Here is a 27,313-nt window from a genome sequence, read left to right as displayed (position 1 = left end):
CAAGACGCTTTAACATCACAGGACAGGTCAAAAGCTGAGAATTCTGGGAAGACAGGCAGTTAAACAACTTAGAATTCTATACCAATATTACTACCAATGTCAAAGTAAACAGCTCATTATTATATGTCCCTGTGAAATTACCTAGGGACAGGCTCTAAAACTTAAGAAATTTAGAATTATCTCTACTTTTAATCTAAGAGAGCAAAGGCATAAACTTGGGATGGGAATGGGAAAAGGAGAACAGGGTAAAGAGAGAGAGAAAACAGCAAAAGCTGGAGTCTACACCAAAAGCAGACTTCTGTAGATCCAGTCACTGGAGGGTTCAAAAACCTTGATGGGCGCACACTACTGTGGCTAACGTGTAGAAAATGTTCACTCACAATGATATCATAGTATTAATAAAAATCCCCTCCTTTTACTGGTATTTTCTAAAGACTTTTAAAAAAATACATCTGGTTACTCACAAGATAATGTTTCTGTGTTTTTGTGTATTAGTGAAAAGAAAGCAGATGTGCCCAGACTTACTAAACTTTGGTACTTTGATGAGTTCAAACGTAGAAAAGATAGCAGAAAACATACTTTAATAAAATTGAATCATTTTAGGGTTTCATATGAACATTTTATTTTTTAATGGATACAACCATTGGAACTCCTTGCAAGTTCTGAATGAAGTCCAATGTTGAAATACATTTGTTTCAAAAGAAAACAGAGAAAGAAGAAAGAAAGAGGAGAAAATGGATCCATCAAATACTGCAAAAAAGCAGTAAATTAAAAAATTACCAAAAATACAGTCACAGCAGTGAGCAATGTGGATTAAACAGAAGCTGCAAAACACACAGAGAAAAGTAGAAAGACAGACTCTGAAACAGGCTATGACATCACAAACATGGACCACCCATTAAGTAACAGAGAAAGAGAAGAGGGAGAAAAATCAGTACCTAGAAATAAAAAATAAATTAAAATTAAAAATAAAGAGAGAGAAAAATTAAAAAAAAAATTCTCTAGGAGTTAGTAGAAATAGTAACAAGACCCTACCTGATCGTAACTGCTTAATACGACCATTGTTGTTGCTTGTGTCCACGGGTAAGAAATCTTTAAACCAAGTGATTTCTGGATCCGGATTACCACTGGCTGCACAAAGCATGGTGGCCGTGCGAGTACGCTCAACCACCTTCAACTGTGGGCCCATGTCAATGGTAGGGAAGCCCCTGGGAATTTGATCTTCTGCAAGACAAAAGGTGATAGAAACATTCAGTTAATAAGTCAGATGCTCCAAATTCAAGAGATTCCCCAGAAATCTCTCTTTACCTTATTCAGTGCTTGTGGAGAACCTAACACAAACCAGGCACTAATAAATTAGAACACAGTCACAATGCTGTTACTGATCAGAAGAGTAAACAGTCTATGTAAGAGGCCAACAGACTAACACAGAACTCAGACGGGGCCGACTATGATGAGGGGATGCAGTGAGTTTTCCAAGAGCAAAGAGGGAGAAATAATTATAGGGTTTGTGCTTGAGATCAGTGAGTACTCAGAGGAAGCTTTGATTTAAAGTTGGCATTTAGGAAAGAACACAATCGGCCAAGTCACAAAAAGGGGAGAAGGAGATTTTAGAAAGATTCGGGAATGTCACAAGTGTAGGCATTGAGGTAGGAAAGGTTTTGCCGAGAGAGAAGCATGGAAGCCAGCAGTGTCAGCTTGGAGAGTACTTGAGGAACAAGCAGAAGCTAGGTCACGTTATCTGCTTCAAAGCTGGTATGTTTTTCTTATAACTCTATGTTTTCCCACACAAGCATAAGGTTCAACCCAAATTGATTACTTTGTAAGAGTTTCAATTAACCAGGAAATTGTCTGAGGATGCTTTGCAAAAGAAGAGCAAAAGTAACTCCTTATTAATGGCACAAAAGCACATGTTCCTTACAGGGATAAGAGAATGCTTTTCTCCATCCCAAAGATCTGCACCATTTTCAGTAATTAAAAAGTTGAAATTCCTAAATGTTGAATCTCCAACTCATGCAAAATTCACTTCTTGCTACCCACATCGAAACTGTTCCAGATCCCAGCTCTTGAGAAATTAAAATCACTTAAATCCCACAATCATGCTCCACACTGATAACTGACATTGCCAGCTCTTCTAGCCAGGATTAGAAAGGTGTGTTCTATCTAAGAATTGAAAGAATTTTAGTTAGATGGGTGGCAATTATCCAAATTAGAACATGGCCATTTGTTTGAATATCATGAATTTTTTTTATTATACTTTAAGTTCTAGGGTACATATGCACAACGTGCAGGTTTGTTACATATGTATACTTGTGCCATGTTGGTTTGCTGTACCCATTAACTCGTGATCATGAAATATTTTTACTTCCAATTGAGTCTGGCATTGATTTAATCAATACCCCCTCACGGCCACTGATAAATTTTCATAAGCCACCAATTCTAAAATTACTCGAAAGCATAAACAGCAGGGAGCAGAACATTAGATATCATCAGATCTGGCATATCGCTTCTCCTTGGGTGCCTCCTACAAGCTCCAGTATAATCCATGAATCCACAGTTGATGGTGAATCATACTGAAGTTATGTTACAATTTCTAATAAAGAAGCTCCATTTTGATGCCTCCACCGTGTTGTCAGTCAACAGCATGTGTTCTCCAACTCTCTCCCTCTAGAGCCGAGGGGTAAACTCAGTCTCCTAAACCTCACTAGCAAAGTCCTTTTCAATCAGGTCTCATTTTTCTCAGCCTCTTAGGGATCAATTCTCTCATAGGAAATTTTTCTTCTGCCCACATTGAAATTCTCACCACTTCCCAGACAAATCATGTCTGCTGGGTATTCCGTGCTTCTAGGAAGCCATGCAGCCAAAGTCACCTTCTTTGTAAATCTTTTCCAAATTCTCTCAAACATATTTCATTCTTTCCTCCTCAGAGCTACCATAGCAGCGGCTACTCAAATCCACTGTCTTGTACTTATTAACTCACGAGTTTATCCCTCCACACCAGGAGTTCCTCCATGTTTCATCTGTATTCTGCTCCCTTGCCATCACGCTAGCCTGGGTTTCCAGATTTTAAGAGAAACTCCAGTGATTCCTAAGCCTAAGTATGAATATATATCAGTGACTGTTTAAAAAAATATATATCCTACTATGCAGAACTTCTGGTAGAGAGGCAACCAGTTAAATAGTTAGGAACCAGAGAGATTCTGGATGTGAATGGTGAAAGAATGTAAGATGCTACCAAAGATTAAAACTCCCAGGAAAGAGAAATTTCAGTGAACAAATGATGCAGTTATTGTAAGATAAAATTGATGGACTATTAAGGAAAAGCGTAGACTCTGGCTCTCCCGCTGGGCAGGATAGAAAGTTTCTATCTTTTACTAACACAGTCTGTGAAAGACCAAAAGAAGCTGAGGCAAGCTTGATTTGACACCTGATTCATGACATAATACCTTCCTATCAGACCAGGTAGTTAGGGCCAGGTACTAAAGACACTTATAAAAATAATTAACTGCAATGAGCTAAACTTCACTTAAGTTGAAAGATGTGGCTCATTTGTGGAAGCAGTAATACATTGTTTTTGTGAATGTTTACACATCATCAGCCAAGCAGAGGTCTACAGTAGACAAGTGTCAGAAACAGTAGTTAAAAATTGAATTTCAAGATGATTTTTCAAGGCTCCAAGAGAAAGTTAAAAATTAAAAGTGGGATGCAAATTAGGCTATGTTGGTTTTAATAATCTATTCCACATGAATTTCATCAGGCTGTTCTTTATGTCTTTAAAGGTTTTGCCAATATATTTACATCTACAACATAGTTCTGATGTTGTTGGGGGGAAAAAAGAGCAGAAAGATCAATAGCTGCTGTACCACACACATTATATTATTAAATATCTCACTTGGCAGCTATTGACACAAAGTGCTTCAAAGGATAAAAGTAATTTACCTCAAGTGCTCCAACACCAACTATACTGCCTTCATAAAAATGAGTTTCTGAAAAAGCTCTTAGATTTTGTTGTTGTTATGTTCCATTTTTAAAGCAACCAACTTAGGTTAATCAAAAATCACCTTGCGATTCCTGGGTGGTTTCTGTATGTCCTAGGACACTGTATCTCTCCCATGGTGTTTAAGTACTAGTTACATTTGCCCGCATAAATACTGCTCTGCTAGTCATTACTTTTCTTCTACAAGTTCATCTCTCGGAAGAACTGAGCCAATATTCAGTGCTGATCAGTGGCAAGTGCCAAAGGCTTAAGATTGTTGAGCCACTTACTAAAGGCTCTTACCAAAGAAATCTAGATTTAATAACCGTTTATAAGAAATATAGTCCTCACCTTGGGGATAGCCGACAAAATTGACTTGTACCCGCCTGAAAAGCAGTCTAATACATTTTCCGACCTTTCTTTTCCTTCCGGGCTCATAAAGAACACTCCAGAGCCCCCTTTTCATATACACGAGTGCACAACAAAGATAATCTTTCTTGCATACTAATGGGACAGAAAATGTAAAGAGCGTTCCTTTCTTATTTTTAATAAGGGTAATTAAATTCTATCCATCCCCCTTTGCACAGAATCTCTTTGAATGCACTTTCTTCATTAAATTTTCATGAGAAACATCACAATGTAACAGATTCAAATAGCCAGAGCCGTTACACGTTGACAGTTGTGGCTTGTTTCCAATTTGACTGTCAGGTATTTGGCAATAAAACTCAGTATTCAACATAAAACAAACTGTAGAAATAATGAAATTTCTAATTGGAATGCTTATCTCCATGGGTGTAGTTTAGAAGATGTTAATTGCTTTTTTCTTCACCCTCTACATTTATTAGTGATTTATATAAAACTGCCTTGGCCATTTGATAACATCAATTTTGACAGCTCCTCAAATGTGTGGTACCAGGAACTTGGGAATCAAATCAATATCCTTAATACCCTAACCACACAAACTTTCACAGGAAAAAGCAGCTAGCAAAAATTAACAAATTGTCAATATGCTAGTAGCTTTAAACTTTTACATGAGGTGAAAAGAAAAACATTTTGTCCTATTCATTAATGTGCTCATTAAGCTTTAAAGTGCCTTACTTATCACTGTTCCATATTAATATTCAATCATGCAGAATTAGCTACTAATTCATCAACAATTTAAATCAGACTTGACCTTCAAAAAGCCATTTGGTCTGTCATTTTGAGAGGCCATTAAAGGGCAGATTACTACATACTTGTGCTTAGTGAATCATAGAGTCATATATATTTTGTTTGGAATGGCAGCTATAATAGACCTGGAAATATAGCACACTCTTTGAATCTGTTGGTATCTTAATGAAATATGCTGATACAAAACTTTCAGTTCCATTAAGGAAAGAGAAAAATGAATGTGAGCATTTTCCAGAGTTAACTTCCCATTGTGGTAGAATTTATTAACAACCCTGACCTACCCAGGACTTGAAGGGAATGATTCCATGAGGAAAATAGTCTGACACTGTTTTGTAGGTAGTCATGCCTTACATATCTGTGAATGATCAAGTAACAGGTTCATGCATAAACAATATTAATGATGCTCTTACTTTCACTCCACTTTCACAAACACTGAATCTCTTCTTTGAAAGGAAGCCAGGAAAATCTAAATTGCCTGCTAAGGCTACAGGCCCCTTCCAAGGTCGTCCTAAGTAGCTCTTCTTGCCTGATCTTGTTAGGGCTCTTGCTGCGTGAATTCAACCAGACTAGTCCTTTGACTCTGACCCCAACTGATTTAACGTAGTCTTCAATAAAGAACTGTTTGCCATGGTATTTGGAAAAATCTCAATTTTTAAGATTAACACAAATATGTTTATGAAGAAAAAGCATGTCAATTACATCAATGGTATGCTTCTTCAAGTGCAGTATTTAAAAATTTGGCAAGTATACCTGAACACTTAGATATCATTGACAATACAGAGGTTTTAGCAGTAATGGCAGTACAATAAAACAAAAACACAATATGGATGAAGAGACAAGCAGTTGTTATAGTGAAGCATTCATCCCCTGGAATTACTTTTCTAAGTTTCAAACAGTTCAGAGTGGCTCCTCTTTAAAAGTCCCCAACTAGTGTTATCAATAAACTGTAATAATAGTTAGTATATAAGTGTGAACTCTTAACAAGCTTACAGAAGGGCAGGAGCTATTTGCTATTTCCTTTGTAACCTTCCCAATGTTCAACAAATACTCGCAATTAGACATTTTTATGATGGTTTGACAATTACTTTTTCAGCACTCACTCATGAGGTATCTCTCAATTCCTCCTGGAATGTAATTCATTGAAATACCATTCCTCAATGCCATTCACTGAAACAGTCATTCTTCAACTGTTTGTGACTACCCATTTGGTCTCCTTGAGTATCAGTCTATTAAGAGGCAAAGCTATCTCATAGTCTCATTATTTTAGTGTCATAAGGAGTATTAGACTTAGAGACTTACAAAAATGGCTGTTTGTGACTTTATTTTCACAATCTTTAGTTTTGTCAGCAAGTGGTTTTCCTTCCATTGAGAATATGCAATTTATGCTTTCCTTCCTTAATTTATCACAGTTGCTATGTGAGAAGAACACAATTTAGTCCTTGCTTTCTTCATTTTACAGGAGGCTTTCCCTCATATATTGGTTGTAAGTTCCTACGTGTCAAAAGCATGACATGACAAAACCACATGTATAAACACAATGAAACTGCAAAGAACACAACAGAACATGTATCTATATTCTACCGTTATTCTATCTATAGAATAATGATGGAATTCTTGGTGTTGAAACTAATGGCTGAAAAAGCCCAGGAGTGAACCACTCAGTTTTTTGTTGAGGCAAACAATCTGGGTCTTCCTTCACTGACAGGAATAAAGATTTCTAAGTCACTGGACATCTTACGGTTTGAGTCATTCATATACTCTCACAGAACAAGAGTGATTTCTTTTCTTTGAAGGGTGGAAAGACTGAGTGAGAAAAGTTTTCAATAACATAAGAAAACAAGAAAAATGATAGACTAGTAATATGCAGCATATTTTTAAAATGACAGTCCTAGAGTATATATATATATACTCTAGGACTGTCATTTTAATACATATATATTATACATATGTATATTATACATATATATTATACATATATATATTATACACACACATATATATATATGGACTTTTTTCACCTGTCAGAGAATCAGTAGTGTTTTATGCAGCAGCAAGTCAGTGGATTTTTATACTTAAGAAAAAGTATAAACTTTCTTGGAAAATTTAAATACATATTGGTCTCAAGGTGGTCAAATAAGGTGGCCAAATAGATACTTTAAAACAAGATATTTATGAAAATTACACTATATATTGAAACAAGAAGATAATTTGAACTATTAGTTCTAAAAACCTACGGGATAGTCAATAGATGGCATCATTCATTCTACAAATATTTATTGAAGGCCTCCTTTGTGCTGGACTGGGCCAGGCACTGGGTATGAAGTAATCTAGATAATCTCTATATTGTTGTGATTTAATTGTATCTGCAGGATAATTAGCTTCTTTGAAAATAATAATAGTACCAAGCACATACACAGGAGGATTGAATTAGATAATGCATTAAATGTGCCTAGTGCTGCCTGGCACTAGTGTCTGGCATCTAGTAAAATACTAGCATATATGTACTTGCTTTATTCCAAGCTCCAGCAATAGATCTAAAGGGATCAGAGGCATGTGACTCTAAGGCTTGATAAAACAAGAAGTGCAGCAATAAACTGCAAATGAGAAAATATTCTATGCAAATCATAAAAAACAGGGATTATCTAGACATGCAATCAAATTTAAAGGGTGGTGTTTGTGCCAAGTAACCTCTGCAAAGCTAATAAATACCCTCTTTTCCCTTTGAATAAGATTTTAGGCTCTTTGATCAATCAACAGTACAAATAAATAAAATCCATATTGACATGATTTGTTTCTAAAAATGAATTTTAAAAATAGCTCTAAATATTTGGGATGTCAAAGGTTGTTGTGAACAACTGAAAACCCTGGAACCAACTGTTTTTCCCTATATCATGGCAGGCATTTTTCTTTTAATTATTCAGGGAAGGGGAATTAAGTATTCCTCATCTTGGGGAGTAGGTCATGTGAAGAAGCCTATATGGCTTTCTTAAAGAAAATAGTTTTTAAAAAGATGATGCCAAGAAGTCAGAGTTTTGTTTTTTCATCTCAAAAGTTTCTTAACATTCTGAAAATAACTGTTTGGGAAAATGATATAAATCAAGAAACACCTCTGTACAAAGTCTCCATAAGCTAGTTCTAATAGCTCCATTAATTGTTCAGCTCTGGAGAGGGGAAATCTCTCAACGAGATTTGTCTAATATGATGCTCTTACTAAATCCCACCTTTAACAGAATGGAATTTAGTAAGAAGATCATATTAGACAAATTTAAAATTTTACCTATTACAAAGCACTATAATGCCCAGTATCTCTAAAATACAAATATTTGAACCTTAATAGAGTTCCTTGAGGTAAATAAGGATGGTATCATTATCATTTTTTGCGGCCATAAAACAAAAACTCAGTAATATTGTTATTTGTTTCATATCCTACATGCAGTAAAAAAAAAAAAAATTAAAGAAAGTCTTTCAGCTCTAGATTTGGTGTCTTTTTATTGTGTCATGTTTCCTCTATGCAAATTGCTATTCTTCAAATAAATCGTCATCATATAGTGATGAAACTCTTAATCAGAGTCAACTCATGATGAATGGGACAACAAAAAAGTTTGAATACTTGGTCATCCTTTACTTTTATTTTTTAAATGGCATGGACTAGATACGTAAGTTCCATGGGATGTAATAATACTTTAAAAATAGATCTACATTTTAAAAATCCACATATATATACATACATACACACACATATACACACACATATATACACATATATGTATGTGGGTGTGTATATATACATACGTTATAGGCTTCTCATTCCCTCAGGATTGGTTCTAGAAGACCGAGAATTCTGCCATGTCTGTTAGCCAGTACAAGGTAGATGAGAAATGGAAGAGTGTGAAAAGGCTGATAATTGTCACGTAATTTTCCTAGAGAGCTGAGATTTACTACTGTGCCTATACCTTTAGCCCTTCTGTAATTTCTATTTAATTACCTAGGAAGGGCTGTGAATGGCGGGCCTTCTGCCATGAGCAGGCACCAAAAGTCAGTACAGAGACCAGAAAAGCAGATATAAGTAGACCTAACATATCTACCCTATGACTTTGGGCCACAAGGTCCCTCTTCTGTTTATGGGACTAATAATGACTACTCCAAAGCTTTGTCTGGACAGGGAGACAGATCAGTGTCTCAGAGGCTGGAAGGCAGAGGATTATCATGGTGTATTTGCTACTTTGTCGAACAATGAGTTTTCAAGTCATTATATTTCAAAATGAATCACAGTATCAGGCTACAAACAAGAACCACCATTTTCTTTCCAGAATACAGTCCTTGAAGAAGAGGAAAAAACATTCTTTTCTTAAAGGAAACAGTGTAAATAAAGCTTTTATTTTCACCATTCCAGATGGCAGCAGGGTATAATTTGTACTGTGTTGACATCATGACCATTATTATTCAAAGTCAATTTTCCTGTAAGTGAATTGAATAAGGGACTGAAAACAGAAAAATAAAGAGCAAAGAAATAAAAGCGAAATCAACGTTTTCTAGCAAAGTTGGGCTCTTGGGCCATTATCAAAATGTTATGCATATGAATAAAATTGAAAAAATCATATAGTTTCTAATTACAAATCAAATGCTAGTCCAGTCAGAAAGAAACTATATAAAGCAGAAAAAAAAAACCGACAGTTAATACATGACATTCCAAATGGAACATACAAATATAAGATCTGTTCCCAAAAAAGTAATTATGAACAAGACACAAAAATTTTTTTCCCAAGGTCCTCTTTGCAAGTTATTACATACAGATAGTACGCTTGTCTTAATATGGCTATAAATCAATCAGCTAAGCTTTTATTTCAGAGTAGATTTAGGTATCTCTTAAAGGCAGTCAGTGGATACAAGAGTCTCGAAAGATTTCTCATAGAATCATGCCATGCAGGAATAGAAAACTGGACACTGATAAGCTAAAAGCCTCATTAGCAGCTACTAAATATTCAGCATACAAACCAGCTACCCACAGAGCATTACAGAGCAAAGCTCCATTTTATGAAATATTCCTCACATTTTGAGGAGTTTGCAAGGTACTCCTGGCAGAGAATAAAACAAACTGTTTAGAAGCAATGTATGCAATTATCCTACAAATTACCAAGTAATGTCTACATAGCAGAACATAAACCCCAGTTAGATTTAATTATCATTTGTCTAAATGTGGTAGCTCCAATTTTACGTTGCATTAAGTTAAGGCATACTGTTATTAGTGCTTGGCCTTAGCAAATGATTACCCTTTTTGTGATTCATAATCAAATAAATTCATTGAGAAAAAAAGAAGTACCTTCTCCTACTACCTAGCAACACTGTTAATACCTGAACGTTTAACTAAATGCTTAGGAATCAGGGAAACACATTTATTCCTTTCTATGGGATTCATTTAGATAAAATCCAATATCCATCCACTTTCACAAATCTCATTATTCCCTATCAATTTATATTTAGCAACAAGCAGGTGTCATTATACTCACACTTTACATCCATCCAAATGTTTACCTTACTTTGAATATTCAAATAATTAAGCACTTTACAGAAATGTATATTTAAATCATAAAATGAATTTTATTATTTTTAGAAAATAATTTTTTATTCTTGTTTTTTAGAAAAAGAGGCACAGAGACAAAAATAGTAAACATGGAAAGAGACTTGGATTTGGATCCTGCATCCATTATTTGTTAGCTTTGTAAAAAGTTACAAACCAACAAGCTCAATCAAATGGGACTACAGAAAACATTCAATGTGGTTTCTTCACCATATTTTGGTAAATGTAAGTATATATGAATAAATTTTCTAAGCCATCAAATGTTATAAAAAAAGAAAATCAGAATCAATTGTGTAGTGTTGGATTGGAACTAACAGTATTGGTGTGAACACCTAGTTTTAAATATATATGTATATATATACACATTTGTATACATATACTATACGTATCATTTTAAATATATATGTATACATATATATATACACACATATATATGACTTGTAAATGAATATGCATGCACAAACATACATTCTTTATATAAACTTACCAAACACATCTTCCCTAGCTGAGCCAAGAGAGGCTGGGAGCAGTAATACCCAACAGCAATGGTCACACCTTGTATTCAGATCTTGGTTTCTAAATACCATTCTCCAGTGAAAGGAAACACTTTCCTTTCAGAAAGCTTCCCTTCAGAAAACTCCTTAGAGAAATCACTGATTCCAGTTAGGACTGGGACAAGGAAAGAACGAGACACACCTGGAATTATCCTGTTGTATAAGAAAATACTCAAAGAATGAAAGGTATATACTAAATGTACACAGAAGCCAGCTTAAAGGGGCTCTTATTGACCAAATATCGGACAACTTGAACACGAAAATTAAAAAAGACAATATTAACAAGTTATAACACACTGAGTAAAATAAAGACATGTATCCATACTGATATAAATAACTGAGTAAATTAAAAGTTTCAGGAGAAATAGTATCTTTACATAGTATCAAAGGGACTCCCTACATAAATTTATTAAATATAAAGAAAGGACTCTGTGAGAGACTAAATGATAGGGAAAGTCTTAAGCATCTCCTAAATTTGCAGTATGCAATTAGAAACCAAAAATGATGCTCCTTATGCTGCTGCTGATGCCAATGATATTAATTTAAAAAATAATGCTCCCATTTACACGATTTTGCTGTATTCTAAGCACTGTAGTAGTCCTAAAAATACCATTAAAGACAAATAATTTTGAAGTTTTTAATTTTAAAAATTTTAACTATTTTTAAAATAATAATAAAATATGTAAGGAAAAATTAGTAACTTTACATTGGAGAAGGCTCACAGAAACAACCTTGATTAAAAAATCAACGTTAATAACATCATTAATGGGATAATTCAAATTCTTGTGCTGAGAAAAATATAACATCACTTCCACAATATTCCTGGAAAAGAGTCATAACCTAAATATGACCACCAGTAAACATCAGCAAAACCCCAAACAATAACATTTTGTTAAATAACAGCCTTGTTATCTTCAAAACTGTCATGGTCAGAAATGCCAAAGAAAGACTGAGGAACTCTTCCAGGTTGACAAGTACAAAATATAATTCTGAACTGGAGTCTCTGTGGCAAATTATAACAACTTGAATGGGGATAATTGGTGAAACACAAGTAAGAACAACTGGCAAAATGTGATCGAAAGTGAACGTGGATCTAAGAATTAGATGGTTATGATGCATCAATGTTTACTTCCTGATTTTGATAGTCCCATTGTAGTTAGGTAGGAGTATTCCCTGTTTGTATAAATCTGAGTATTTGGGAATGAAAGGCAAGGCATCATGTCGGCAATTAACTCTCTAATAGTTCAGGAATAATAAGTTCTTTGTACCGTAGTTTCTACTCTTCTATAAGATTGGGATCATTTCAAAATTTTAAATTATATAGAAGTAAACTGTTATAATTAATTCATATTATCAGAAATACATAGACTTATTCCCAAAGCTTCTGGGTAGCTAGATATACTCAAGCATTGTTTTCCCAATTCTGACAAACATTCTTAAATATATACTTTATTTAAGGCCCTCTTGAACACCATGACTATTTAAATGACATTCCAACTGTTATTACCAATTTCACACAAACGATGACAATATCTGAAAAAAGTTAGCTCTAAAAATATGTGAATTCCTATAAAATTAAGATATAAGTATTTAATTACAAACAATGAACAAAATTGAGTGATAACTCAAGAGCAAGGTGCAAGCTCATGAAAAGAAAATGTGAGAAATCAATATTCTAATAACATAATGTACGTTTATTATTTTTATTTAGAGAAATGATAAAGTCTGATAAAAATTTAAGATAGAAGACAAACTTTTTGAGGATCTTCCTTCCAATTAAAACATAATTAACTTAAGACTCAGAATAGCTTCAGAAATCCAAATGTTATTTTTTTAAGCCAAACTTTCAAAAACTTTAGAAACAATCCACCTTCCCCTCAGCTCATCACAGTTCTCTCTTCCTGGAACAAGAACACATTACAGAAAATGGTTGTGATAATAATAATAATCTAGTCTTTAATAATGTAAGGGAATGGGAGCAAGAGGAACAAAATAAAGTGACTCAGATATGTCTAAATAATTTTTCTGAAAAGAGCATTTCACTATTTTACCACATTCAGTAACAATTTTTATAGTTTTAAAGGCAAACTGTGGTAGGTATTTGTTTTATCTGACAGGAGAAAATTGATTCTGAAAACAGAGGTAATGGCAGTTTTCTTTAGAGGGTGTCCTGAAAGATGAAAAGATCAAAATCTTAAAACATCAAACATCACATATAAAATGTTTCACTGAAAAAATGAAAACTACAGGAATACATGAATAAGCAGTTAAAGATAACTTATATGTCTCAGAATGTATTACAGATCTATGGGGAAACATTTGCCATAAATGCAAATAGTTTTCTATTTATATGGCAAAATTCAGCCTGAATTTAACACCAGAGAATAACCAAATGGAACTAGGTTTTTTGTTTTGTTTTTTTATAGACAGGGTCTCGCTCTGTCACCCAGGCTGGACTGCAATGGTGCAATCACAGTTCACTTCAGCGTCAGCCTCCCAGGCTGAAGGGATCCTTCCACCTCAGCCTCCAGAGTAGCTGGGACTACAGGCATGTGTCACAATACCTGGCTGAATTCTTTTTATTTTTCATAGAGATGGGTCTCACTAAGTTGCCCAGGCTAGTCTCAAACTCCTGAGTTCAAGTGACACTCCTGCCTCAACTCTGGAGCAGCTAGGACCACAAGCACACACCACCATACCTGTCTTGTCTTTTATTCTTTTTGTGGAGATGGGTTTTTGCTGTGTTCCCAGGGCTGCTCTCAAACTCCTCCTGGGTTCAAGTAATCCTTCCACCCTGGCCTTCCAGTGCTGGAATTACCAGCATGCGTCACTGCGCCCAGGCTTTGTGTTTGTTTGTGTTTGTGTGTGTGTATGTCAATGTATGTTTTTCTTCAAAATCTTTGAAATCACAGGACTATCAATTTATGAAACTGCCCAAAGAAGTTTACAACTATGATTTATTTCTTTTCAAAATGTTTGAACTTTCCTCTCTATCAAAAGAATATCATATATAAAAGTAAACCCAGGATAGAAATTTATTCACTATGCTTTGAAATATCAAAAATATTAAGAAGCTATTCAACAGGAGTTCAGACATCTGGAAAATAACCCAATCGAAGTAAAACTACCAAAAAAAAAAAAAAATGGCCAAAACCACTACCAAAAGTTACATGAATGAAATCCCTTATCTTTTGCAACTAGATAGAAGAGTTGTCAAGCATCCACATAAATTCTAAAACCTTGACCTTCTTCTTCAATAGATTAAACACAGCAAATTAGAAAAAGAGTTTCAGGCAAAACCTGAGGGCATACACAAAGGATTGCGATGTTTTTCCAAAAGCAAATGAAAGGAAAGAAAGGTTTTGAAGGTAGATACAAGTGTGTGGGCACTGCAGTGCTTGCGGGCATGTGTACTGGGAGTGTATGTCGCTTATCACAAAATTGGCATTTAAAAAAATGCCTTTTTAACTGCATTATGAAAAATGCATTGGGGAAAAGCAAAAAATAAGAATAAAGTGATGTAGGCATGTTATTTAGGATAGTACCGAGATAGCCCCGTGGCAAGATAAACTTACATCAGGAAGATGTAAGGAGATAGGGAGAAGTGGAAAAAGTTCAGAATAATTTGAATGTCAATTTTATAAGGGTCGGTAATATTTCGAAGATGAGGAATGAAGGAGAATTATCAGGGATGGCTTTCTGAAATGTTATGATTGTTTGCATATGTTTTCAGTCATGTCTTCCCTTGGGAAGCAATGTCACGTATTTGAGGCTCTCATGAAACAGACAGTACGCCTCTATGAAGGACTCTCACCAATAGAGCTGCCCCTGGATGGAGCACAGCACTAAGTACAAAGCAAGTATCTGTCAGTTGAACACTGATCCATCTTTTCCTTCAGGAATTGGCAAAAGGGGCTCGTATAGTAAGCCATTTGCCTCCTTATCTGCTTTGTCTCAGGATGAAGGCAAGAAATGTCTGCTTCAGCCTACATACGTGAGCTCAGCATCCTCACTACAGATGCACCAGAAGTTCCCTGGGAGCCAGTCTAGAATGGGTTGTAAATACCCACGGATTTGCATCAGTTTTCTCCACTAATAGCTCAATTCCTGCAATCTGAAGACAGTTGAGCATGCCAGGGTAGTTTCTCCCTAGCCAGAAAAGAAACTCACAAAATATTAGAGTATGACAGCCAATGGTCTCCTGAATAAGAGGAAGAATAATTTGAGTTGTGTTCCTATGAAGACATGAAATTAAGAATCCCCTTATAGATAACTCATGGCTGTCACATTTTAATATACAACATGCCAATTAAATAGGTATAAGTTTCCAATGATAAGACGATACTCAGAAGCGATGTAATAAAACCTTTTTCTTACATATTGAAAACAACCCAGAGTTGCTCATCTTCGTTTAGTTGTAATAGACTGACATATTGTTATAAATTTGGGAAACATACAATCTCTAATTCTTAACAAAGTGACAGCAAATTGACAAGAAAAAAAGTTTTCTCAGCCTTGAATTCACTGACATAGCAAGGCGACATAACCCACCAATCCCCCAACAGCCACGAGTGGATGGTTTTGATGTTTACCACAAGATTAATGCCCCTTCAATTGCTCAGTGATGATGGCTATGAGGTTGCTGAGTAAATAATGTGTGTGCATTCACTAAAGGAAGAACGTGTATTTCAGCCACTGATCCCTAATATAACCAATGCTATTTAAGTGTTTGTTATTAATAAAGATAAAATACTATGCAATACAGCTTTGTAAATTATACACGACAGGTTTTGTGAGCAAATTATAGTTACATGGGCACACGTTGTCATTTTTCAGGAATTAACTCAGAAGAAGATAAAATATAATCAAGAATGTTTCCCCAGTGGAAAAAAGACATTTTCTTTTCTTTTTTTTCTTTTTGAGACAGAGTTTTGCTCTGTTGTCCAGGCTGGAGTGCAATGGCATGGTCTAGGCTCACTGCAACCTCTGCCTCCTGGGTTCAAGTGATTCTTCTGCCTCAGCCTCCCAAGTAGCTGGACTACAGGTGCGTGCCACCACATCCGGCTAATTTTTCTATTTTTAGTAGAGACTGGGTTTCACCATATTGGCCAGGCTAGTCTCAAACCCCTGACTTCATGACCTGCCCACCTCAGCCTCCCAAAATGTTGGGGTTACAGGCATAAGCCACGATACCTGGCCAAAACATTTTTAATTAATTTTATTTTCATGGATATCATAGCCCACCATAGTACTAGTTTTTGGGGGTTGAAGGCTCATAGACTTCCATTTGCTGGGAACCTATTGGGTATATCACATGCATTAGGTTGGTGCAAAAGTAAGGTTTTGCCATTACTTTTTTTTTCTCCTTTTTTTTTTTTTGGAGACAGAGTCCAGCTTTGTTGCCCAGTCTGGAGGGCAGTGGTGCCATCTTGGCTCACTGCAACTTCCACCTCCCAGGTTCAAGCAATTCTCCTGACTCAGCCTCCTGAGTGATCTTGAACTCCCAACCCTCAGTGATCCGCCTGTATCGGCCTCCCAAAGTGCTGGGATTACAGGCATGAACCACCGCACCCGGTCGCCATTACTTTTCAATGGTAAAACAGCAGTTGTTTTGCCATTGATAAGAGCAGGAATTACGTTGCAGGAAAAGAAAAAAAATAATAACTTTTTGCCTGTTGCCCAGGCTGAAGTGCAGGGACATGATCTCGGTTCACTGCAACCTCCACCTCCTGGGTTCCAGCAATCCTCTTGCCTCAGCCTCCCGAATAGCTAGGATTACAGGCGCCAGCCACTGTGCCCGGCTAATTTTTGTATTTTTAGTAGAGACAGGGTTTCACCATGCTGGACAGGCTGATCTCGAACTCCCGACCTTCAGTGACCCACCCATATCGGCCTCCCAAAGTGCTGGGATTACAGATGTGAGCCACCGTGCCCAGTTGCCATTACTTTCAATGGTAAAACAGCAGTTGCTTTTGTACCAACTTATACATAAGTTGTATGATTTCTCAAAGATTTAATCCTTTGACAATAACAGCTGGGTCATACTAAAGGCAGTCCTTTTTTTTTTTTTTTTTTTTTTTTTTTAATTGTCAGGAGGCACTTTTGTATCTCCTTTCCTTCAAAGCTTAATTCACTTTCCTAAAGCATGATGACCAGGGTTTCAGAACAAAACTTTCTGGGATATTCACTTTCCTGGTGCTTCTTAACATGATAGAGACTTAAAAATATTCTAGCACACACAATCGTAGTTTTTAAATGTTTATCTTGGTTGTGAGGAAAAAATGCAGGTAGTGGTAGATTTAACAAACAGTACATTGCTCCACTCTCACCTCTCTTTTACTCTCCAGAAATAATTTTTGTTGATTTTTGAATTCATTTCCTGACATCATGGATATTCGTTTTAATACTTATATTTCATCCTTGACAAAGGTAATATTGTTTGTTCAGACATACAGGGACCCATTTGGGATCATTCAGTTTTTCATGATTCCAAATGGAACCTGTAGCAGAGTTAATCAGGGGTACCTGGACTCCAGGATCCCTAAGTTCATGAGACAAGCTGTTTTCTGGATTATTCTTCTAAAAAGCAGATCAAATGGAAAACTTCTCAACAAAATTATTTATGAATTGCAGGACATGAGGTAGTTCCGAAGAAAACTATGTCATCTTGATAAAATGTATAACATTTCCTAGAACAGAGTCAACTATCACAGATTTCATCACAGTGATTTTCAGAAGGCAAGGACTATACAGGTCAACTGTTTTACAGTCAAAGTCATGCTCTTTGGTAAATATTCTGAAGTGTTTGACTATTTTCAATAACTGAGTCTACAGAGACATTATCTCATTCAGTTTATTAAAGTACATTATTTCTACTGATTGATCACCATTAAAAGTTCAAATGGTGTTTAAAAGGGCCTTTTAGCTTTAAGTTGAATGAATGACATGGATACTTGTTTATAATTTCATAATAGTTTTTCAAGTTTGAATTACTACAGACATACTTTACGGTATAAATTGGTCATTCCTTAATTTCCCATTAAGCCTGTTCAAGAAAAAATCCAACAAACTTTATACAAACTCTAGCTAAACGTAGAAGTGCTCACTTTGTCCACCTCAATTTATCAGGTGGCTAGCCTATCCAAGCACATAATATCACTAACCTCTTTAGTTTTCATAAGAAGATGTACCTATTTAGCCTTAACACAGATCAGTGGTAACATCTGAGACGCTTCACTCAATCTACCATATAGTGTTGCTTTAATCTGTACTTATCAGGGATCTCAATCTTAAAATGATGGTCAAACAACTTGGCCAGAGGAGTAATATTTATGGAGAATTAGCTGAAGTTATGCAATTTCATCCACTCCTCTATATAATATAAAAACCGATTTTGGTTAGCTAAAGGATGAGAGAGCTAGAAACCAGGACTGTTTTCTCTCATCTGCTGGAGAACAGATTAAACTGACATGCGTTTTGTTATAATTCGACAGATTAACCTGAGGGACTTTAGCAAGCAACTGCCCTACAATGTTGTGAAATTAAACACGTATATGATGCAGAGAATAGCGTTTACTATTTGACTATATCCTCTTTCTCAAGAACTATGGGAGATAACTTTTCCCCTGGTTTCAGGGGAATATTATGGTTTTTCTTTCTTTTTTTTTTTTTTTTTTGAGACAGAGTCTCGCTCTGTAGCCCAGGCTGGAGTGCAGTGTCACAATCCTGGTTCACTGCAACCTCCGCCTCCCAGTTTCAAGAGATTCTCCTGCCTTGGTCTCCCCAGTAGCTGGGATTACAGGCGTGTGCCACCACGCCTGGCTATTTTTTTGTATTTTTAGCAGAGATGGGGTTTCACCACGTTGGCCAGGCTGGTCTTGAACTCCTGACCTCAAGTGATCTGCCTGCCTGGAGCCTCCCAAAGTCCTGGGATTACAGGCGTGAGCCGCCACACCTGGCCATACTATCATTTTTCTGAAGAACTGATTTGTTTTTATATTACGGACATGGTGCATCTGTGTCACAGGTTCCCTCTTTCTCACTTCTAGAGCTGTTAGGACATTTGGAGCTAAAATTGTGGTTCATTTAGCAAAGGCATAGAAGTCCATGGCATGGACCGTATGCGTGTTCCAACTGTACTCCTCACGTTAACCTGTCTTACTACAATATTTTCCTGCTCCACTGTCATCCCATTTTATCCTGCAATGTGAAACATTCCTCCATAAACTCTTCTATCTCTTTGAAATAAAGTTATAATACACCCAGGCATAAATATTGTAGATACAACCTTTTAAAAATATATAATGTACAAAAGTGATGATCTGAAAGATGTCAGTACATGTCCAAATGAATCCACATTTCCCATAACAGTCTGAGAAATGTTAAAGTCACCTGAAGTTATGATAAAGCAAAAACAATAAACTTATTAAAGTGAGCTTATCAGAAAGGATATAAAAAACTTAATTTTGTAAACACTAACTTAAAGGAAAAAATAAAGGAAGAAAGAAATAAAGATAGGGTTAAATAGGCATAGTGGGCCAGGCACGGTCCCAGCACTTTGGGAGGCCAAGGTGGGCAGATTGCCTACTCTCAGGAGTTTGAGACCAGCCTGGGTAACATGGTGAAAACCAGTCTCTACAAAATATACAAAAATTAGCCTGGTGTGGTGGCATGTGCCTGTAGTACCAGCTACCCTTGGGGCTGAGGCAAGAAAATTGCTTGGGCCCAGGAGGGTGAGGCTACAGTGAGCTGTGTTCACACCACTGCACTCCAGCCTGCGTGATGAGGTGAGATCCAATTTAAAAAAAAAAAAGAGTGACTATTATTTCTATTTTAGAAAAGTCACAGGCATTGGATTTAATTCCAATATCAGCCCATGATAAAACTGATAAATATCACAAAGATATATACCCACACAAAAATACATTTATATGTGGATATGTATGTTTGTACAAAGCACATGTTTACATTACTTGCAGAAAATTATAATCACATTTTATAAACATTAAGTAGCAGTGTATTATTTGTTCAATTTAACAAATATTTATTGAACACCTCTCAGACTCTCTGTGTAAAACATTGCTCAGCACCTGACAGCTCCAAAAACAGTCCCTTAAAAGTGGTGCCATGTAAGGTGAAAATGTGCATGTGAACACAGAAAATGTGTCAACTAATCAAACCCTAAGGGAGCACAGGGGTGAATAACGATTTTGCTGGAGATCAGAGAAGGCAGATCTCAGAGCATGAATATAATTTTGATAGAAATGTAGTAAAGGGCCTTCAAGGCACAGGGAAAAGTATGATCTAAGGTCCAGGAAAGATTAAATAAGGGAGAGGTGGACTCAGGGTGAAACGTGGTCACTGCTTGAATGTTTTTGTTTGCGGACAGGGGTAGGAAGACAGTGTGCAAAGTCTGTTGAATGATGACGCAAAGATGGCTGGCCAGGTCCAACTGTGAGAAGCTGGAAGGAATCTAGGATTCATGTGTTAGGTTGTATATGATGCATGCAGCTGGAATTTTTTTTTTTTTTTTTTTGAGAGAGGTTTTCACTCTGTCACCCAGGCTGCACTGCCGTGGCACAATCTCAGCTCACTGCAACCTCACCCTCCCAGGTTCAAGCGGTTCTTGTGCTTCAGCCTCCCAAGTATATGGGACTACAGGCACGCAGCACCAAACCTGGCTAATTTTGGTTATTTTTAGTAGAGATGGGGTTTCGCCATGTTGGCTAGGCTGTTCTCGAACTCCTGACCTCAAGTGATCCACTTGCCTCGTCCTCCCAAAGTGCTGGGATTACAGGTGTAAGCCACTGCACCCGGCTGGAGCTGGATTTTTTTTTTTTTTTTTTAGATGGAGTTTCGCTCTTGCTGCCCAGGCTGGAGTGCAATGGCGCGATCTCAGCTCACCGCAACCTCTGCCTCCCAGGTTCAAGCAATTCTCCTGCCTCAGCTTCCCGAGTAGCTGGGATTACAGGCATGCACCACCACGCCTGGCTAATTTTGTATTTTTAGTAGAGACGGGGTTTCTCCATGTTGAGGCTGGTCTCAGACTCCTGACCTCAGGTGATCTGCCCGCCTCGGCCTCCCAAAATGATGGGATTACGGATGTGAGCCACCGTGCCCGGCCACAGCTGGATATTTTTGAACCAAGAAAGTAAAAGAAAAATCTTCACATTCTAAAAAGCAATCTCTGTCAAGGGAGTGCAGTGAAGGGGGACAAAGAGAAAGCCCAGTTAGGTAGTTACTATATTAGTTTAAATGTGAGATGATAAAGTCTATGTGTGGATGTAACATAGAATTATAACTATGATTGCTGGAAGAAAAAGGAAGAGATGAGTTAGACGCATATTGGAGAAACATTCCACCAGTTTTAGGGAGTATTCATTTTACTTAAGGAAAAATGGGGTAAGAGTCAGTGTCAAGTTTCTAGCCTCTTAGTTCCTTCATGAATGATGGTAGGTCAGCAGGCAGGGATGATGTCACTAATATAAAAGACACAGGAAGAGACAGAGAAAGGTCAAGACTTGTGTTTCTGTCATATGAAAGTGACAGCTGGAATCATGCAGATGGATGAGATGACCCAGCAAAGAATTTACAGTGAGAAGAGTATGGGAAATAGCCATATTTAAGGGGTTTTGCAATGTTCCAAGTATGTTTTTCACACAGTAACATTTTTGCATATTCCTATTAAATAACCAAAAAGGATAAGGATAATTATATTATTTTGCATTGTAGATTTTAAACATAGAGAAAAATATGTGTGAATATTTGCCCTGTGAGGAGGGGCATATGAGAAAGTAATGCAACTTTGAGAAGGGAGATGAAGTAAAACAAAGTAAACACAAGATATAAACCCCAGGGGAAATTATTTAAATAGGAAATATAAAATTATTCAAATTGTAAATTATCCAGGAAAAACACCCAGTAATTCTAATGGTAGCTTAGGATATTGAGCCAATTTTTTAAAAATCATTACAAAAGAAAGATACTATTCTTAACTCTTGCTTCAAGCCATGCAATCAGATAAAAAGGGTACCATTTCAAGCTCTTTCATTTAGAGTATCTATATTCAGATCTCCATTCATATAGTTCCTGGCATGAAGCATCTGAAAGAAGATTAAAATTAATGTAGGAGTGCAACATTAACACAAACATCACTGATTAACTTGAACTGAACCAAGCTCAAAGCAAAAGCCATAACAGGGAATCAGTCAGAATTGAAAAGAACAAATAGAAAACTTGTTTAGTTTTCACTGTATTCCCCAAGAATTTGAAAATTTTAAGGCCCAATTTATATTATTGGGAAAACAAAAAGTTATTTTTCATGTTCTATTGGCTTATGATTGCTTTAGCCTTTTAAATAGGCCTACATTCCAATATAAATATTGTCATGTTCCTAAGATTAGTATAGGTATCTTACATGTATATGCTACCTCCCAAATTTGAAGTGTCGTATTAAATGATTTAATGCATGTATGACACTCAAAAGTAGATTTGTCATATAGTAAATACTTTAAAATTTTACTATTACCACTACTGCTACCACTACTGCTGCCGCTACTGCTACTACTAGATTGTATGAGATTAACAGTAAAATCAAAACTATATTCTGCATTATTTATTATAATTAGTTGCCCTGAAATATTTTAAGGCCATCAAAATCTTAGTTGGTTAAATGACCTACTGGATAATGTATCTACCATACACACAAACAGATACGTATGTGCTTATGTGCACACATATTCTCCAACATAATTTGTGGAAAGAGTAGCATCAAATTAAAGAAGAGATCATGATATTCAATCACCTAAATAAATCTAAATCCATATCCAAGAGAAACCTAGAAATATGGTATAATGTAACTGATAGTATAAAAGCTCAGCCTTAAGATTCCTTAACAGATCCATTGGCCCTATAGTCCACAGCTTTAACTTTGAGAACTCCTGACAAGAACACCCAAGGCAGATCCAGTGTTCAATTTTTCTTTTGTACAGGCCTGGGTCAGGCTCTTTAGAGAAATAAGAACACAACAGCACCAAGGCTGGGTATGAAAAGAATATTCTCTCCATGGGCCTGTCTTCGACAGTGAGCTTATACTATAGCTCTCATAACAATTATTCATCACCAACAACAGCATCCCAGTTCTGCACTGACAGTGTGGTTGAATAGATTTCACTCCTGGCCTTCCCACGATACCATAATGGCAAATCCCTATGAAAACATACGATAAGACTATCACTTGGGGGTGGTTTTTGCTCAATAGCTATTTTATTCCCTTGTAGTATTTTATCTTTCTTCATAATTATATCAAAGGGTACATTTCTAATAACTGGTAATCCCTTCCTTAAGTGACTTTTACCTCTGTAGGCATTGGGCCCCATGACCCATAGCACAAACATATTTTGTAATTAAATTTTTTTCAATTTCAGAAGCCACTGAGGAAATGTTCTGCTTTATATAATTGTTCTCCATTAAGTGACATTTAATATGAAAGTTTTCATAATTTAAACCCATTTAATCTCATCCTTATATGCTTCGTATCTCATTTTATTTTTACTGTTTTCAACAATCAAAACCCTTATTATTATTATAGATAAGAGAGTATATGGCAGGTCTTTTTTCTTTCTCTTTTCCTTTTTTTAACAAAGACTAATAGTTCTTAACTTTAGAAGACTAACAAGGATGCAAGAGTGATACGATTTTTCAGAAGCCTGAAGTATCAGTCATTTTAAGTAGCTTCAGATTACAACCTGTGTGGGAAATAGCATGATCATTTTCAATTACTTCATCATGAAGGAGAACCATTAACTAGTTTTAATTGGAAATTGCTAACAACATTTCTACAAAGTTTATAGGTATAATAATTCAATTTTCCAAACATAATGAAGAAAGTCCATAAAATGTTGACTATGAGGACCAAATCAACCTCTTTTTGCCTAGAATAAACCTGCACAGACTTTATCAACGTATAATCAGCAGAATCAAGCCTGGAATAGATCAAACCAGAAATGTGATCCAGTCATCCTGTTCCAATTAAAGAAAGGACCATGTGTTGAACTAAGCAAATAAGTGTAGATAAAACAATCTATGTTGGGATTTGAGTACAACTTTTCTGGTTGTACTTCAACTGTAGCTAAGATCCAAGTTGAAAACAATTACTGGCAATACTGCCCCCACAACCATCATTTATTTTAAAGGAAGCTATCAATGACCTGGACCAGGGACCTGTGACCATCACCTTGCTTTTTTCAGGCGATGGTCATAGGTACCTCCTTGCACGGTTTCTAACAGAAGACAGAACTGACCTATTACCAATAACCACAACCCTAGCAAAACCCAAATCCAAACCCCATCTACATACAAAACTGAGAAAAGGAAAAGTCAGCAGATCATTGGAAAGTACAGGGTTCTTTCTCTCTGGGAAAAATCATTGTATGGTTTGGGGGTGCCTGTCAAGAAGGGAAAGTATTAGCAGGTTTCTCTTCTTGCTATGTCAGAACTGACCAGCATGAGAGAGTTTTTGACAGAGTATAACACATGTTTTTGCATGTTTTTGGACTTGGTATCCACTTTTCTCCCAGAGCGCTGTATAAAGAAGCCTCACTGAGGTGCACGGAAAGAGGACAGAGGCATTCACACCAACCACCTTCACTGCACTCTTCAGAGGATGAAGAAGCAGCCCTGGGAGACTTCTTGCAGCTTCAGGAGAGGATTCACGATGAAGGAAGGCCAAGCGAATAGGAAATCCAACCAGCAACCAGATCAGGTAGGCAGCATAATGGCTGGGACTGAATACGGATGACGACCCTTCTCTGGGGTGTTCATGAGCAATGCTGGAGGCAAGAAGAAGCCAAATACAACCCCAAGAATACCTACTCTCGCTCTGCCCTCTGTGGTGGACTGAAAATGACCATAAATTTAATTCTGAGTTGGCTAGATGACTTGCTTTTGATAATGGGGCATTAATAAATGTGTCACAAGTAGATACTTGGCAAGTCACTAGCACTGGGGCTGCTTGTGAGCCCCACGACTGCCACTGTGTGACCAACACTTCCAGAAAACAATTGCCTCTGTTGCTAGAGCCAATAGCATGCCACATCCCAGACACATTCCGCATTACCCAGCCATCAGCTACCCTGCCACATGACCACAGATCCATGAGAGACAGTATAAATCACTTGAGCTGGCCCAGACTAGAATAACTGCCCAGCTGAACCACAGAATATGAAGAATCATTAGAATGGCTGCTGGGTTAACCTTGTTATAACCAGAAGTTGAGCAAAACACCAGTGACCTGCTTTACCAAGTATATTATGGCACCCTATAGATTACAACTAAACTCGGATCCCAAATCAACTTAAAAATGCTATGATACGGTTTTTGTTAAACTGTGCCTTTATAGAAATATTCGTGAAAAACAAAAAGGAAAACACAGAGTAGAAAGCCCTCTAGGGAAGCAGAAAATAGTCAATGTAGAGTTGCTCTGACCTCAAGCAGTTTGAAAGAGCTCAAACAGTGGGCCTGAGTCCCCTGGCGTGGCATGAAAACAAGGAGCAATTTGCTTTGCTTTCATGTATCTTCTGATAAGTTGAAGTAGTGGAATGCATTAATTCCATTCTAAATTAATTAAATCAATCCTTTATTTATCAGTCATTTACTGGACACTTACCCTATGCACTCAACTATACCATCTACCACGAGATAGTAATAATAAGAAAGCCATAGAAAAGAAATGAGAGAGGGAAACTGGAGTGTACCTTTACGACAGGTACATGACTCGGCATTCTAAAATGTATGTTCTCATCGCTTCTCAGCCTTTTGGCTAAGATCAAGTGTCTAAAATGTATGTTCTCTTTTTCTAACCATAAAGCCCTATAAGAACCTTCTTCTTATGCTCAGAGAACCTATATAACCTGATTTTAATAAGCTATGACCTTGTTGTTTGCCTCCAAATTCTATCCTAACTTAAGGAGATGGAGCAACTACAGTATGGTACAAAAAAGAAGGCGGCCAATCTCCTACGAAATTCAGAGAGAAAAAGACCACAGATTAGCTGGGCACAGTGGCTCACGCCTGTAATCCTAGAACTTTGGGAGGCTGAGGTGGGCAGATCACGAGGTCAGGAGTTCGAGACTAGCCTGGCCAACATGGTGAAACCCTCTCTCTACTAAAGATACAAAAAATTAGCCGGGTGTGGTATTGCACGCCTGTAATCACAGCTACTTGGAAGGCTGAGGCAGTAGAATCACTTGAACCCAGGAGGCGAAGGTTGCAGTGAGCCAAGATCACGCCATTGCATTCCAGCCTGGGTGACAGGGCAAGACTCTGTCTCAAACAAAACAAAACAAAACAAAACAAAACAAAACAAAACAAAACAAAACCCACAGATTATAGTTGGGGAAGGAAGGATTTAAAAAATAAATAAAATTTTGTTAACAAGGAGGATTCTGAGTTATGAAGAACAGAAATAAATCTGATATTGCTAGAAATAGAAAAAAAATGATTATTCTCATGTTTTGATATAAAAGAAATTGATTTTAATATAGAAATACTTTAAATATGAAAAAGTAAAAAGTAGGGAAAAAGTCCTTGTTTTCCTCTAAATGAGCTATCAATAAATATCCTTTGGGTCAAGGAACTTAAACTTGGAGTGTAGCATGTGCTAGGAACACAGAGAGGTATATGATCACTCTAGAAAAAGAAGAAAAGTGGTTTGACTGACACAGAGGCCATCCTAAGTCCAATTGTGACACATTAATAGGCTAAGAAATGGACTTTGAGTACCAGGCTATTGAAGCAAATTTAGATGGCTAGGTATAAACAGAAATACAATTTTATAATGGTTCTGCTAAAAAACAGAAAGCTAATCCTGGGATAAGAATTCATTCACTGTCCAACACGTTTGTTTATTTTGACCTGTTGGTCCAAGCACTGTAGAGGTGTCAGAGAAATACATGAAGCAGCACACAGAAGCCTGCAAACCCCATAAAACACTAACATATTTGTGTTTTTATATCCTTTCTATCATTTTTACAGGCT

The 27,313-nt window shown here is 36.7% G+C and overlaps 1 protein-coding gene across 3 annotated transcripts in view; it reads right to left on the bottom strand.

The window, feature by feature from the left end:
* Positions 1–27,313, bottom strand: part of PTPRD (protein tyrosine phosphatase receptor type D) — a 1,191,315-nt gene that overhangs the window by 212,960 nt on the left and 951,042 nt on the right. For all 3 annotated transcript variants that reach the window (XM_063649531.1, XM_063649529.1, XM_063649530.1), the window contains one exon: positions 1,036–1,224. In XM_063649531.1, the coding sequence (XP_063505601.1) occupies positions 1,036–1,224 (189 nt within the window). The remainder of the gene's footprint in view (positions 1–1,035; positions 1,225–27,313) is intronic.

This window comes from Pongo pygmaeus, chromosome 13 (assembly GCF_028885625.2).
Source record: "Pongo pygmaeus isolate AG05252 chromosome 13, NHGRI_mPonPyg2-v2.0_pri, whole genome shotgun sequence".
In the NCBI taxonomy this organism is placed as follows: domain Eukaryota; kingdom Metazoa; phylum Chordata; class Mammalia; order Primates; family Hominidae; genus Pongo; species Pongo pygmaeus.
Note: the sequence above shows the minus strand (reverse complement) of the source record. Positions and strands in the feature narration are given on the sequence as shown.